The following is a 13,803-nucleotide window of genomic DNA, read 5'->3' on the forward strand; positions in this document are numbered from 1 at the left end:
TGTTCCAACGGCAGGGGTCAGGCAGCAGCCCGCGGGTCTCGCACTGGAGGGTTCTGCGGGGCCCGCGGCCATGACTGGAGGCAGACAAGGAGGCACAGGCGTGAAGACACTCATCCTTTATTAGGCCCTTCCCAGCCGTGCACCACCGGGGCAGGAGTCCCAGCTCAGCACCGAAGGCCGGTCAGGCTGGGGGGTCACTCAAGGCCGGCGTCACTGTCTGCTCAAGTTTCTTCCTCTGGAAGACAAGGATGGTGACAGCCGTGAGCCACGCTGGGTGTGCCGTGGCAGCCGCCGGCCTCTGCACCCCGGGTGAACCCCAGCCCCAGGTCCTCACGGGGCTGACTGGCGGCGCCTTCGGTCACCAGCAGGGGGAGCAGCTGCGGCGGCCTTCACTGGTAACTCACCTGGGGGTCTCTCTTGCTCAGGGCAGGCCAGTGCCCTGCCTGGGAACCTCCCCTCGCTCAAGAGGCGCCCCTGAAGACCACGTCCCCGCCCACCACCACGTGACCTACGGCTCTGCAGGAGCTCCTGGAGCCAGGGCGCACCCTACTCTCGAGTGTCAGGCGGTCTCCCCTCTCCCAGGGTCACTAGGTCACTACACACCCTCCTCCTCTTCCTCCTCCTCCTCCTCGTCGTCGTCGTCCTCGTCGGAGCTGAAGGTGCCGTCGGGCAGGCTGTAGACGCGGATGACCTGCTTGTTGGGGTCCTTGAGGATCAGGTACTTGCCCTCCTCCAGCTTCATGCAGATGTCGATGACGCAGCGCAGGATGCCCCAGGCGTTCTCCACGCTCAGGTTGATCTGGCTGGCGAACTCGTTGGGCTTGAACTGCTGCGTGCCCAGGATCACGTGGCGCGAGGAGTCCTTCACGTGGTAGCGGGACACGTACCTGGGGCGGGGCGGGGCGTTGGTGGGGGGCGGGGCCCAGCCTCCCGCCCGCCCCGCCTACTGCCGCCCACGGCCGCTCACCCCAGCTTGAGGTACTCGGACCCGGCCAGCAGCGCGCAGCAGGTCCAGCGCGCCAGCTTGTAGCTGTTGTTCTTCAGCTCCGTGGCGATGACGGCCCCACGCTGGGAGTCCAGCTTCTGCCGCCAGTCCACGCCGTTGCAGTGCTGCGGGAGGAAGGCCCTGGTGACCGGGGGAGGGCGGGGGGCGTGGGGACCCTGACCCGGAGGGGAGCACTGCTCAGGGGCTGCACGCAGGTCCCCACCCAGAGGAAATACGCAAGAGCTCCTCCGCTGAAGCCATCGGTCCAAACCCGAGAGCAGGTGGAGTCCCGCGCCTGTTCCCCTCAGCACCGTGCCAACGCCAGGGCGTTCTAAGAGCCCTTCCGCCCAGCAGGGCTGCGAGATGGAAGCAGCTGGGAGTTAGCTGGGAGAAACTGGATCTGGGCGTGGGCTGGGAGCTCGGGCAGGAGGCGGCTCCAGCAGGTCTGAGGATGGGGTCTGCGCGAACTCCAGGGCCCAGGGTCAGGCTGCAGCTGAGCACAGGGTCGCAGGGGAGCAGCCTTGCCAGAGGCCACAGCAGGAGGGCGCGGGAAGGGAGGGGCTGTAGCACAAAACCAACGGCAGCGTCAGAGGCAGCCCAGCGTCCTTGTAGAGTTTACAGCTGAGGCTTGGGGCAGACAGGATCAGGCTGGCCCGCAGGGACCCCTGCCCTCACTGTGGCCACAGCGTGCGGCTGGGTAACTGTCACCGCCGTGACTCTGGGACCTGCGTGCCCACAGCGCTGCCAGCACCCGAGTCAGGAGGTGGGTTTCCTCCAGACCCCTGTCAAGAACCTAATTCTGGTGCCAGCCCAGAGAACCCGGCCGCTGCGTGTACGCGTGTAGACTCGTGGCCGACAGAGCTGTGAGTCAGCAGTTCCGGGCATCGCTTGGAGCTGCTTTTTTTTTTTTTTTTTTTTAAGTTTTCTTGATGGTTTTTCTTTTTTTTTTTTTTTGACAGGCAGAGTGGACAGTGAGAGAGAGAGAGAGAGAGAGAGAGAGAGAAAGGTCTTCCTTTTGCCGTTGGTTCACCCTCTAATGGCCGCTGTAGCCGGCACACTGCGCTGATCCAATGGCAGGAGCCAGGTGCTTCTCCTGGTCTCCCATGGGGTGCAGGGCCCAAGCACTTGGGCCATCCTCCACTGCACTCCCGGGCCACAGCAGAGAGCTGGCCTGGAAGAGGGGCAACCGGGACAGAATCCGGTGCCCCAACTGGGACTAGAACCCGGTGTGCCAGCGCCACAAGGCGGAGGATTAGCCTAGTGAGCCGCGGCGCCGGCCCTGGAGCTGCTCTTTCTAGAGGCGCATCTGTTATGAAGCAGAGCAGCACTAACACAAGGCTGCACAAAGGAGTACCCTGAAATAAAAAAAGAAATGCCACTAAACTGTGCCAATAAACCCCCCAGAAAACAAAAAACAAAATGAGAAAAAAAGAGAGGGGCCGGCGCTGTGGTGTAGTAGGCTGAGTCTCAGCCTGCAGTGCCAGTATCCCATGAGCGCCGGTTCGAGTCCCGGCTGCTCCTCTTCCGACCCAGCTGTCTGCTCTGGCCCGGGAGGGCAGCAGCAGGTGGCCCAAGTGCCTGGAACCCCGCACCCGTGTGGGAGACCCGGAAGAAGCTCCTGGCTTCAGATCGGTCTAGCCATTGCAGCCATTTGGGGAGTGAAGCAGTGGATAGAAGACCTAACAGCAGAGCTGGGCCTTCGGGCTTCCTGCCGATGGGCCTCCGTCCCGCACAGCAGCCCGGAGCCCTGCCGCCCCCGCAGTCCACCCACGGCCCAACAGCACCGCGCCAGCACGAGGGAGGACGTGAGGGAAGCAGCTTCCTGTGATGCTGAGCGAGCGTCCGAGTCCAGCACAGGCGGCTGGGCCTGCAGGGAGACCACCGGCCTGGACGACAGGCGGGGCGGGAGCCGGACACGCACACGGTGGACGCCAACAGGGGTCAGGATGGAGCGGGGATGAGGACAGACCAGGGGAAGGGGGCTGCTGCTTGGCGGAGGCTGCTGAAGCAGTGCGTTCTACACGCCCACGCTCCTGCTCAGTGAGGCGCTAAGCGGAGGGAAAGCTCAAAGCACGAAAACCAGACAGAGTCAAGGTGACGGAAGGAGGCGGCTCCTCCAGCTGGGGCTCACCCTGGAATCCCACTCGTTGAGGGTCTTGATGTTGATGAAGGACACTTCCCCGTTGGCTCCGGTCATGACCCCGTCGTGCTCACAGCGCACGATGAGGTCAATGTCGTCCCCCAGCTTCCACCTGCGGTAGCTGCAAGGACGGAGCAGTGCTGGGTCCCGGCCCGGCCCTCGCCCCACCTCCCGCCAGGAGCTCGCGCCCCCGAGAGGCGCCTACCGGTACGCAACGGAGGCGATCTCGTTCTTGTCCATGTCGTCCTCCACGAACGGGTTTGGGTTGGGGAAGTTGTACCGCTCCTTCCCCTGCAGGAGGCCAGACAGGCGTCAGGCCTGCTGTTCCCTCACCCTCCCGACGCCGGCACTGAGTTCCGACGCGCCAGTCCCGTGCTACCCCCACAGCACGGCTCCTAGCCAGCGTCCGCGCCCCTCCGCTCCGCTCCCAAGGGAGGGCTCGGCTGGTCCCACCGCCTAGAGCAGTGTCATGTCTGTCAGACAAGTGCTAGAACGAGGGGACTTCACAAGTCTGGAGAATGGAATTAAAAGGTAAGTTTATTCTGTGCAAAAAACTGAAGTCCACACAAAAGGAGTCTTCAAAACATTCGTGGAAAATGTGTTGAAGATGCATCATTTTCAAATTTTTGTTGGCACCAAAACAAACACCTTTTCAATCCATTTTCCACAAACTTGTTAAAGAACTCGTGTGTTATAGTTTTACAGGGAGGAAACACGCCAAGGCCACAAGCTAGCTATTAAGTAGAGGAATCCAGGGTTCAAAGCCAGAAAGTCTGACTTCAAAGCCCAAGTCCAAAACTCCTCGGCCACAGGCACGGACCACACCTGTCCCCTACAATCCCATAACCCCAGAGCCCAGTCTGAAGCAGGTGCAATCGGTGGCAGCGAAGCTGCCGTCAGCTCACGCCTGTCTGCTCACCATTCTCAGGCACTGCTGGGAGAAGTTGTGGTTGATGTATGTCGCTTCCATGGCCAGGTTGCGGGGCGAGTTGAAGGAGTTGCCTTCATCCTGCGGGGGCTCATTGGCTGTCTCGCTCACGGTCAGCAGGTCTGCGGAAATGGCAGCGTGGTCACCCACCCTGGCAAGAGCCCCCAGCAATGTGGACAGTCCCAGGACACAGGCCCTCCCTTCATGGGACAGCCAGCCACTGTGTGACACACTTGGGTAACTTCAGAATACTTGATTCTGTCAGCCTTTCAACAAAGAAACGGCCTCAGGCTTCAAGCTTAGAGCACCATTATTCCAGCCTGCGCTCCGGCTCACTAGGCTAGGTGCCAGCACCCCGGGGCTCTAGTCCCGGCTGGGGCGCCGGAGTCTGTCCCGGTTGCTCTTCTTCCAGGCCAGCTCTCTGCTGTGGCCCGGGAGTGCAGTGGAGGATGGCCAAAGTGCTTGGGCCCTGCACCCGCAGGGGAGACCAGAAGTACCTGGCTCATGGCTTTGGATTGGCGCAGCGCCGGCCGTAGCGGCCATTTGGGGGATGAACCCACGGAAGGAAGACCTTTCTCTCTGTTTCTTTCTCACTAACTGGCTGTTAAAACAAACAAACAAACAAACAAACAAACCAACCAACCACCATTATTCTCTTTTATCTTCTGAGTGGCCTGGTTTTCATTGTGGCTGTGTGTGTATCCATATTTACACATCAAATAAATATATTGTATTGTTTCCTTGGTAAACTCACTGCAGCAAAAAACAACCAGGGGGCCTTCCATTTAATCAGAAATACAAAGTGCACATAGTCTGGAAGCAGAGTGTGGTGCCATCCACACCTGGGGGAGGCAGACACTTTCCTACGGCTCTCCAACGTGGGGCTTATTCTCCGTCAACAAAGCCACCCAAGGCTTGGCGAGCGACTCACGGCCGGACAGAAGGAGTCCCCAGCGGTGCACAGCAGAGGGAGACCGCAGAAGGGGACGTGTTGGCTGGCCCGCTGTGACCAGCACACACCGTGCACACCCTGAGACGCCCACTGTGACCACACCTCCCCCAGGCCTTCGGGCTGTGCCTTGAAAAGCCCCTCACCAAAGTCAGAGTTGTCCCGCTTGTCGAAGAAGAGCTTGGACCCGACTCTCTGGACCACGATGTCCCAGGAGTACACGGAGCGCGTGCAGCTCATCAGCGTGGCCAGGATGGCGTCAGTGGCGAACACGTTCCCCTGGGTCTTAGCCAGCTGCAAGGACGAGACACCCCCGGTCCAGCTGCCCACTCCCGCCTCTGCTCGCCGCACGGCCCCTGCCTTTCTCGTCCCTACGCCTCCCCGGGTGCCCGAGAGGGCTGCAGCCTAGCAGCTGGAGCGTCCGTTAGCAGCGTCACCAGGACCGTGGCTGAGCCCCCGCAGACTGTGGCGAGTGGTCCCTGGTGGCTCGCCCTGCTCCCCACGGCACGGCCGCGTACACTAAACCCCTTTCACAGATGAGCAAACTAAGGCTGCGGAGCTGAATCCAGGCGGCCCGGCAGGGCTGGGATCCGGGTCAGGCACTGTCCACACTCATCTACGCCCCGGCCGCCCTTGGCCTTGTTCCCATCTAACCGTCAGTCTGACTCCAAGACTTACGTAACAGTTCCAACCACACACACAAACGTGCCGCTCTCAGCCGGCCCCGGGGCTCGGCCGTGATCCCAGCGGGGAGGGCGGGGCGGGGGCAGACCTTGCGGATCACGGGGTCGTCCGTGGTGGTGACCGTGTGGAAGATGCGCTTGATGCTGCGCAGTGGCTTCTCGCTCCGCGTGGTGATGCGGTCGAAGGCCTTGTCGTAATATTCCAGGGCCCCGCAGCACTCGCTGTGGGAGAGGCGGACAGACAGGGTAAGGGCGGCGCCAAGCCCGCCGAGGCCTGACCCAGAGGCTGAGGCACGGAGACGGAGAGCAGTGAGCTCTACGGGGGGATGTGCTCTCTGTGGGCTCTGCCCCTGCCCCCACAGAGCGGGGCAAACGCAACCCCTGCGCCCAGCCTCCTCGTGCTACCTGTTCCCCATCAAAGGTTTACTTGAAGGGCAGGGTGACAGGCCTGCCATCCCCCGGTTCATGCGCCCAAAGCCCTCAACCACAGGGCGGGGCCGGGCAGAAGGCAGGAGCCTGGAACTCCACCTGGGTTCCCACATGGGTGCAGGACCTCAGCACCTGGGCTATCCTGCCGCCTCTCCAGCGCGTCAGCAGGAGCTGCACCGGAAGTGAGGAGTATGGGTACGGGATGGGGCGCCCAAAGCCACGCCTCCACCTGCTTGGCCATGGCGCCCGCCCAGCCTCCTTAAAGCCTGAAGCCCGGGGCCAGGGCTGGGCTGTCCCAGAGGCGCCTGTGTGCTGACTCCGGCCGCGCCGGGTCCCCACCCACTTAGCTCCGGCTCCTTGCCTCTGAGGAACGCTGTAGACCAGCGTGCCTCGCTGTGGGTGCCAGGGAGCTGGCAGAGACCGGAGCTAGCACCAGCAGACTTGTCCTGCGTTCTCTCTTCCCCCTTTCCATCTCCTCTGCTCGGGGTTCCAGGGAGGGGAAGGAAGCCTCAAGTGTAACCACTCCCCCCACCCCGCCCCTCTTCCTTGTTCAAAGCTGCAGCTCAGGCCGGCGCTACTCACATGTCCTGAGGCTCGGACACCTCCAGGTAGCGCATCTTCAGCAGCTGAGGGAAGTCCATCTCCTCCTTCACCTCCCAGTCGCTGCGCACCTCCACCGAGGAGTCCCGCGGCTTCTGTGCGGGAAAGCAGCCGAGACAGAGGAGAATTGAAGGGCTGCTGCTAGTGAGCCCCGCGCTGGCTGCGCATTCTGGCTCTCAAGCTCTCTGGGTACCTGGGTCAGGAGCTCACGAAGAATGGGATCCACGCCCAGGGACCGCTGTCACCCAGGGAACACACAATGGCCCCTTTACAGTTGTTTTTTTTTTTTTTTTTTTAAAGAAAATGTTATTTATTTGAAGGCAGAGAAAGGGACATCTTCCATCCACCGGTTCACTCCCTAAATGGCTGCAACAGCCAGGTCTTAACTCCATTCTGGTCTCCCACATGGGTGGCAGGGCCCCAGGTGCCGGGTTATCAGCTGCTTTCCCAGGGCCACCAGCTGGGCGCACAGCAGCTGGAGTGCTAAGTGGCCTCTGACAGGGCTGTCACAGCCTCAGGTGTCCACACACTGGCCCTGGCTTTTACTGTTTCTCTCGTGAGACTCACTGAGATGTTCCTACTGTAAGCTCACTTCTGCTTACACGTGTCCGCACGAACATCTGCACACTAATGTTCATAGCGGCACGATGCATAAAAGCCTCAGAGTGGGAAAACTCAATGACCACCAACTGGTGAGCGGCTGAAAAGGAATAAAGTACAGAGGCCGCAGGGTGGACGAACCTCAGAAACATGACGATAAAGAGATGGTGCTGGGGCCGGCGCTACGACACGGCAGGTTAAAGCTCTGGCCTGCAGTGCTGGCCTCCCATATGGAAGCCGGTTCAAGTCCCAGCTGCTCCACTTCCCATCCAGCTCCCTGCTCACGTGCCTGGGAAAGCAGCAGTGGATGGCCCAAGTACTTGGGCCCCTGCACCTGCATGGCAGACTCGGAAGAAGCTCCTGGCTCCGGACTGGCTCAGCTCCGGCCGTCATGGCCATTTGGGGAGTGAGTCAGTGGTTGGAAGACGTTTCTCTGTAACTCTGTCATTCAAATAAATAAAATAAATCTAAAAAAAAAAAAAAAAAAAAGAGAGAGAGAGAGAGAGAGAGAGAGAGAAGGTGCTGGTCACAAGAAGACCACATACTACTGCACGATTCCAGTGACATGTTCATAAGAGGAAGCCCAGACAGGAAGTAGAGTAGGGGCTGCCCACGACGAGGGGGAGTAGCGGTGACTACACAGGGCACAAGCTTTCATCAGGGCATGACAAAGGCCGAGATGGTGGCCTAACCGTGACTACAGGGAAAACCACAAAACGCACGGGCTGTGACAGCATCTCAATGAGGCCCTTAAGAAGGTAGGCAGGGCCGGCGCCGTGGCTCACTAGGCTAATCCTCCACCTTGCGGCGCCGGCACACCGGGTTCTAGTCCCGGTCGGGGCGCCGGATTCTGTCCCGGTTGCCCCTCTTCCAGGCCAGCTCTCTGCTGTGGCCCGGTGTGCCGGCCATGGCAGCCATTGGAGGGTGAACCAACGGCAAAGGAAGACCTTTCTCTCTGTCTCTCTCTCTCTCTCACTGTCCACTCTGCCTGTCAAAAAAATAAAAAAATAAATAAAAAAGGAGGCAGGCAGGACCACGTGCCCGCACACAGGTTACCTGTGACTTCTGGTCCCACTTCTGCCTCACTCCAAATTGCTTCTGGAATTTTTTCTGCAGCCGAATGCGTTCCCTGAAAGACAGAACGTGCGGCCTCAGCGCAGACCTGCAGGCTGGCGGCTTTGTCAGAGACAGAGGACGCTGCCCTTCGCTTCCGAGGAACGGCAGCCTCGTCGCTGACTTCCCTGAACGCTGGGCGATGCGGGCTTAGAGAAGGGCAGGCCGGCAGGTGCACACCGGCCAGGCCTACTCGCTCCACCCACAGCGGCCGTCCATGGCAGTGACCGGGGCAGCGGCTGCTGTGCCACACCATTCCGAGGGGACCCTGGGGGCTGGGCCCCTGCAGGGCGCAGCCTAGGCCAGCCCCAGAGCTGCCTCTCCTCCACCTGTCTCCCTTTAGCGCGCATGTCCGTAAGCAGTCCGTTTCCGGCCCTGGGGAATGACAGGCTGGGAAGGCGGCATCACGGGGGTCAGGCGTTAGGAAGTCCCGTTTTGGCGGCGGTGGGGAGGACGGCCGTCTCCCGCTCTGGCCCGTGGTTGCCGAGTGCCGAGTGCCGGCAGGGAGGGGCTCACCTCTCTTTCTGCTTGGCACTCTTGGGCAGGGTCTGCAGGTTGAACTGCAGCATGTTCCGTCGGTCCTTGTCTCGGCGGAGGTTCCGCTGGCCGGCAAGGACAAACAACCTCGTTAAAATCGTGGCCATGCGCTCGCCAGAGTACGCGACACTCCACGCGTGACACGGCGCTCTGTGGATGCAGCCGCGGGGGCCTCAGGGTGGGCGCTTAGATGCATGTCCCACAACAAGCTGCTCTCTGAAGCAGGTTCCCCGCGTTTCGTTAGAGCGGCCCAGTTGGCCTCTACGCGGTGAAGACGCAACCCGACTGGAAGAGCTCCTCAATAAAGCCCGCACGCAGCAATTAGTGGGGCTGCGGGCAGGCCACAGCTCTCCTCCAGCAAACAGGAGGTCGTCCTACGAGCGTCAGCCACCATCAGCTTTGAAACGCGTGCCTGGACCCAGCACAGGCGCCTCCCCGAGAACTCCCACGCAGCAGCCCTGGCGGCTCGGCCCCGCTCGGCCAGGCCGCTGGCCCACCTGTGCGAAGCGCATCCGGTTCCGCTGGTAGGCAGTCTTCTGCGTGCGCGCCGTGTCCACCAGCTGGAAGCTCGTCTCATCCTCCTCGTGGAAGTAGGCGTACTGACTTCCGCCTCCAAACTGAGAGGAGTACTTATCTGGGGGCAAAGGGACAGCGTGTCGGGCAGCCCCACGGACTCAGGCCTGCTCGCCCAAGCGCGCCTCGGGCCTCGGGCCTGGCAGGCAGCTGGTGAGGCGTGCAGCCCCGCAGCCAGGCCCAGGCCCAGCAGCCGCAAGCAGCAGGTCACACGCACACTCGCGTCTGAACGCTCTGGTCTGAAGACCTGAGCCAGACAGAGCCTGAGGAATGCAATGGCGCCCGCCCCTTACAGGGAGAATCCGAGGGACCACACACTAATCCCGGGCACAGGCAGCACCGTCCCCGTCCCGCGGCACCCGGCAGCCCTGACCCGAGCCTGGCGCGCTGGGCAGCCCCTTCCACGCCACTGGGGTCTGAAAACCAGACTGAACCTGCAGTCCACCGACTGGCTTCAGTGGTCAGTACCCAAGCTGGACTGCCGCACGGGGACGTGTCCCACAGACGTCCCCAAGGGTCTGTGCCTCCCCCAGACGTCTGTGCATGGCTGCACCACAGCCAAGCCGACCTCTGGCACCTCCTTCCCGTCTACACAGCTTCCGGAAGGCTAGCAAGGAGGCACTGGCGCCCGCAGGCCCTGGCGCGGCGGCAGCGGGCGAGCACTTACTTGTGTACCGCTTGTCTTGGTACGTGGCCCCTGTCCAGTCCGCAACCTAGGAGCACAGAGGGGGCGCTCAGGTCAGCCAGAAGCAGGACGAGGGACTCGGCCGGCAGAGCACCAGGAGAAATGGCCCCCGGCTCCCCCGGGACGGCTCCCAGGGCTCAGCGCCCTCCTCAGCCGCTCTCCCGACGCGAGGGGACGCAAGGGCGCACGCACCTTCCCGAGCCGGTCGCCCTTGCTGAAGGGCTGGTAGGGCATGTCCCGAAACTGCTCGGGGACGGCGCAGGGGCCCCAGCCGGACGGGTTGTCCTGGATCACGGGCGTCAGGAACTTCGCCATCTTCTCGGACCTTACGGGGAACACAGACGATGGCGAGTGTGAAATCCCTCCGTCACGGGAAGGAACGCACACACCGGAGAGCCCAAGGCGCAGCCCACAGCACGGAGCACTCCACGGCTGCGTGCTCCTCGGCCATCACATGGTGAAGGCCCAAGCCCGGAGACCGCCGGCTTACCCTCTGCCCTGAACCATGAGCTCTCGGACCCGGCTTGCCGGAGCACCTTCGGCTCGGCAGGGCAGCCGTCTCAGTCGGCAGTTTAGCGACGCATGAAGTCAAGGTGCTTCCCGGCTTCAGCCTGCCCCACAGATCCGACACGGGAGTAACAACCTCTGGGCCCCGAGGCACCTCGAGCGAGGCAGGCAGCGGCACCCAACGTCCCCGACTACACGCGGAGGGGGACTGTGTCACAGGACCACCGCCCGAGCCTCGCCATCCGTGAACACGCACAGTTAGGATGCAGAGTGCGCAGACACTGAGGATCCCTGGTCCTCCAGCAGGCACTGACGTTCAGCTTCCTCCGCCCTGTCCCGAGTCTTTGCCACCAGTGCAAAGCCCACGCGCAGAGCGAGTGGTCAGCGCCAGGCAGAAGGCCCAGGGGTCAGCGCCAACCAAGGCCCCGAGGAGCCCTGCGCTCGATGCTCACCCACAGCACCGGGTCTCAGTCTCACCGTGAATTCACGCGTCAGACCCGGCGAGGCAGGTGCCGGCACTGTCCCCACTTCCCAGATAGGAAAACCGAGGCAGAGGCCAGAGATGGCCGGAAGTCACAATGCAGACTGAGACGGCGCCCGGCCCCTGCTCCTGCGCCCATTCGCCCTGCAGTGTCACGGCTCCTCCCAGGACCCAAAACCAAGGGCTCTGCACACGTGTGCCAGACACGTCCGATCCCAAACCCACGCACTTATCTCCACCGCAGCAGGTGAGGTTCCGGGGAAAAGCTGCGCGTGGAACTCGGGGTACACTCCCGGCTGCCCCAGAGGTGACATCTGGGCCGCGGCGGCGGGGGAAGCCTGGGAGCTTCAGCCCCCAAATCTGAACCCCAACTAAGCTACAGGAGGGCGGAAGAGGGCGGTGGTCTCAGGAACGCTGCGCCCGGGGCCGGTTCGGAGCCAGCCGTCACCGGCTCAGCCAGATCAAGCGGTCGACCCACTCCGGCTTCAGGACAGACTGTGTTGGCAAGGCTGCTGCCAGAAACCCAGCTGGGCAGCACAAGCCCGGAAAACATCCGGGGCTCTCCACCACACGCCCCCAAACGCAGCCTCTCAGCGAGATCGGGTTCTGCCCGCAGCCTCCGGAGGTGACAGAGCCGGGGCCCGCGCGCCAGCTGCCCGAGGTCCTCGCCTTCAGCACAGACCACGCAGCGGCGCTGGGCTCGGCGGGAGCACCCTGCGGGGAAGTCGAAGCGGCCCCGCGGCTCGCGGGCTATCGTCCTAGGCTTCTGCCGCCACTACGGGGGGCGCGCCGCCGACTCCTGGGCAAGAGAGCGCGCGCCCCGCATCCCCCAAACCGTGCCGGGCCCGAGGGCCCCGCGGGCAGATTCACGCCCCGCCCAGCGGAGGGACAGCGGCGGCACGAGAGGACGTAAAAGTCTCTCTTCCGGGAGGACCCCAAAGGCCGAGACGAGCCCGAGCGGGCTCCAGAGGTCCGCAGGACCCAGAGAAACGCGCCGCTCACCTGCAAAGGCCTCGGTCCGCCCGGATGGCGAGAGATGGTCCGGGCCGGAGACGGCAATTCCAGGGGCACTCGGAGGAACCGGGAAAGGAGGGAACATGCGCACGCAGCTGCCGGCGCCGTAAACACGACCGTCGCTGTCGTAAACTGCTCTCCTGCTTTCCCCGGATTGGGGCGGAGGAACGCCCAAGCCGTAAAGCGAGGCTACACCCGGAAATCCGTCACTGCTCTTTCGAAGGCATCCTCAGCTTCCGAGGCTTCAAGTCGCCTAAGGGGGTGATTACGGTTACGTCAGGCGGCATCCGGGGACGCTCACAGAGAGCGTTCCCAGTGGCAAACGTGGCGGCCGGGCAATGGCGAGCGAAGCTGGAGGCTGGAGAGCGGCTGACAGCTCGCTGTGTCCCACAATGCCTCGCGGGATGCGTCGGCCCCTCTGCGTCCCACAATGCCCCGCGGCTCCGGCCGCTCTGCCCGCGGGACTGCGGCGTTCGGTCGCGGAGGGGCTTGGGTGGAGCGCGTTGGGCGGCGTGGGTTCCTCCCGCGTGTTTGACAGCTGGACGCCCGCCCGCACGGTTCAGTTCGGACTGCTAGTTTACGGGGTGGCCGCCAGGGTGCACCCGCTCACTCCACAGTTACCGGACTTAATGGTGACATCGCAGTTTTTCTCACAACAAATTCAGATTCCGGGTGTGGTATCCGTGGATGGTTAATCAAATGCGGCTCAGCCGGAGCCCGGGACTGTTTTAGTGAGCTGCGGAGGCGAGGCGGGAGCCGCGGCCCCGTCGGCTCCGAGGGCGTCAGGCAGGCAACCCCAGACCCTCCCTGTCCTGCAGGTGGTCCCGCTAGTCCCGCAGCCCGTGTCCCGGGGAGGGAAGCTCGAGGTGCCTTCTCTAAGCCTTAGGGGGTGGGGTGTGTGCGGGGGCCGCGCAGCCGCTAGCGACGCGGATCCCGCGGCAGTGCGGGTTCGAGTCCCGGCTGCTCCGCTCCCCGTGCCGCTCCCCGCAGAGGGTGACCCAAGTTCTCGGGCCCCCCCACCCACGCGGGAGACCCGGACGCAGTTCCAGGCTCCTGGCTTCAGCCCGGCCCAGCTCTGGCTGTTGTGGCCGTTTGGGGAGGGGAAGATCTGCCTCCACTTAGCTTTTGGGTGAACTTGGCCTCTCTGGACCTGCTTATTCATCTGTGAAACGAGGATGATTAAGTGGCTGGTCCAGAGAGGCTGCGTCTCATTACTCAGACAGGCGAGCTCAGCGATTCTGAGCCGCAGCGAACCGCAGGCATTTGCTTACACCCCCCCCCCGCCCCCACCCGTGCATCTTCCAGGTCCCCTGGTTTTTGTTAACGGTGCCTGCTGACCTCGTTGGTGGGTCCTTCTCTCTGCCCTCATTCCGTTCTCGGCTGGCTCCTCTGTACTGCACCAACCCCAGCACACCACGCACGACCGGCCCAGCTCCCGCCTCGCACACCTGTCTGCAGCCTCCTAGCAGCTTCCTGTCCTGTGCCTAGAAACGCGGGGGTTTCCTGTGGCTGCTCCGGTCCCCCCCCCCTTTTAAAAAAGATTTATTCATTTTATTTGAAAGTCAGTTACATAGAGAGG

The 13,803-nt window shown here is 62.7% G+C and overlaps 1 protein-coding gene across 3 annotated transcripts; it reads right to left on the minus strand.

Annotated features, from left to right (window-relative positions):
• Positions 1-101: 101 nt before the first annotated feature.
• On the minus strand, positions 102-12,687 carry EIF3D (eukaryotic translation initiation factor 3 subunit D). Of its 3 annotated transcripts, none has more exons than XM_008257080.4 (15): positions 12,213-12,687; positions 10,415-10,547; positions 10,205-10,250; positions 9,462-9,598; positions 8,944-9,029; positions 8,371-8,443; positions 6,697-6,809; positions 5,775-5,907; positions 5,149-5,296; positions 4,045-4,175; positions 3,331-3,416; positions 3,117-3,246; positions 968-1,110; positions 604-887; positions 102-235 (listed from the first exon to the last, which is right to left on the minus strand). In XM_008257080.4, the coding sequence occupies exons 2-15, from the start codon at positions 10,535-10,537 to the stop codon at positions 222-224; spliced, it is 1,647 nt and encodes a 548-aa protein (XP_008255302.1). In that variant the 5' UTR covers positions 10,538-10,547; positions 12,213-12,687; the 3' UTR covers positions 102-221. The 3 variants fall into 3 exon arrangements, with proteins under 3 accessions (XP_008255302.1, XP_051701900.1, XP_051701899.1); XM_051845940.2 differs by lacking the exon at positions 12,213-12,687 and adding an exon at positions 11,207-12,084; XM_051845939.2 differs by lacking the exon at positions 12,213-12,687 and adding an exon at positions 11,440-12,027.
• Between the last annotated feature and the right edge of the window lie 1,116 nt (positions 12,688-13,803).

Source organism: Oryctolagus cuniculus, chromosome 11, assembly GCF_964237555.1.
Source record: "Oryctolagus cuniculus chromosome 11, mOryCun1.1, whole genome shotgun sequence".
Lineage (NCBI taxonomy): Eukaryota > Metazoa > Chordata > Mammalia > Lagomorpha > Leporidae > Oryctolagus > Oryctolagus cuniculus.

What these genes read in the sequence shown, in the direction of transcription:
- EIF3D (XM_008257080.4), bottom strand. Translation starts at nt 10,537, where the DNA reads ATGGCGAAGTTCCTGACGCCCGTGATCCAGGACAACCCGTCCGGCTGG. An exon ending in AGTGCCAAGCAGAAAGAGAG is followed by an intron (nt 8,444 to 8,943) that starts GTGAGCCCCTCC and finishes TCTGTCTTTCAG; the next exon opens with GGAACGCATTCGGCTGCAGA. An exon ending in ACGACCCCGTGATCCGCAAG is followed by an intron (nt 5,297 to 5,774) that starts GTCTGCCCCCGC and finishes TCGTCCTTGCAG; the next exon opens with CTGGCTAAGACCCAGGGGAA.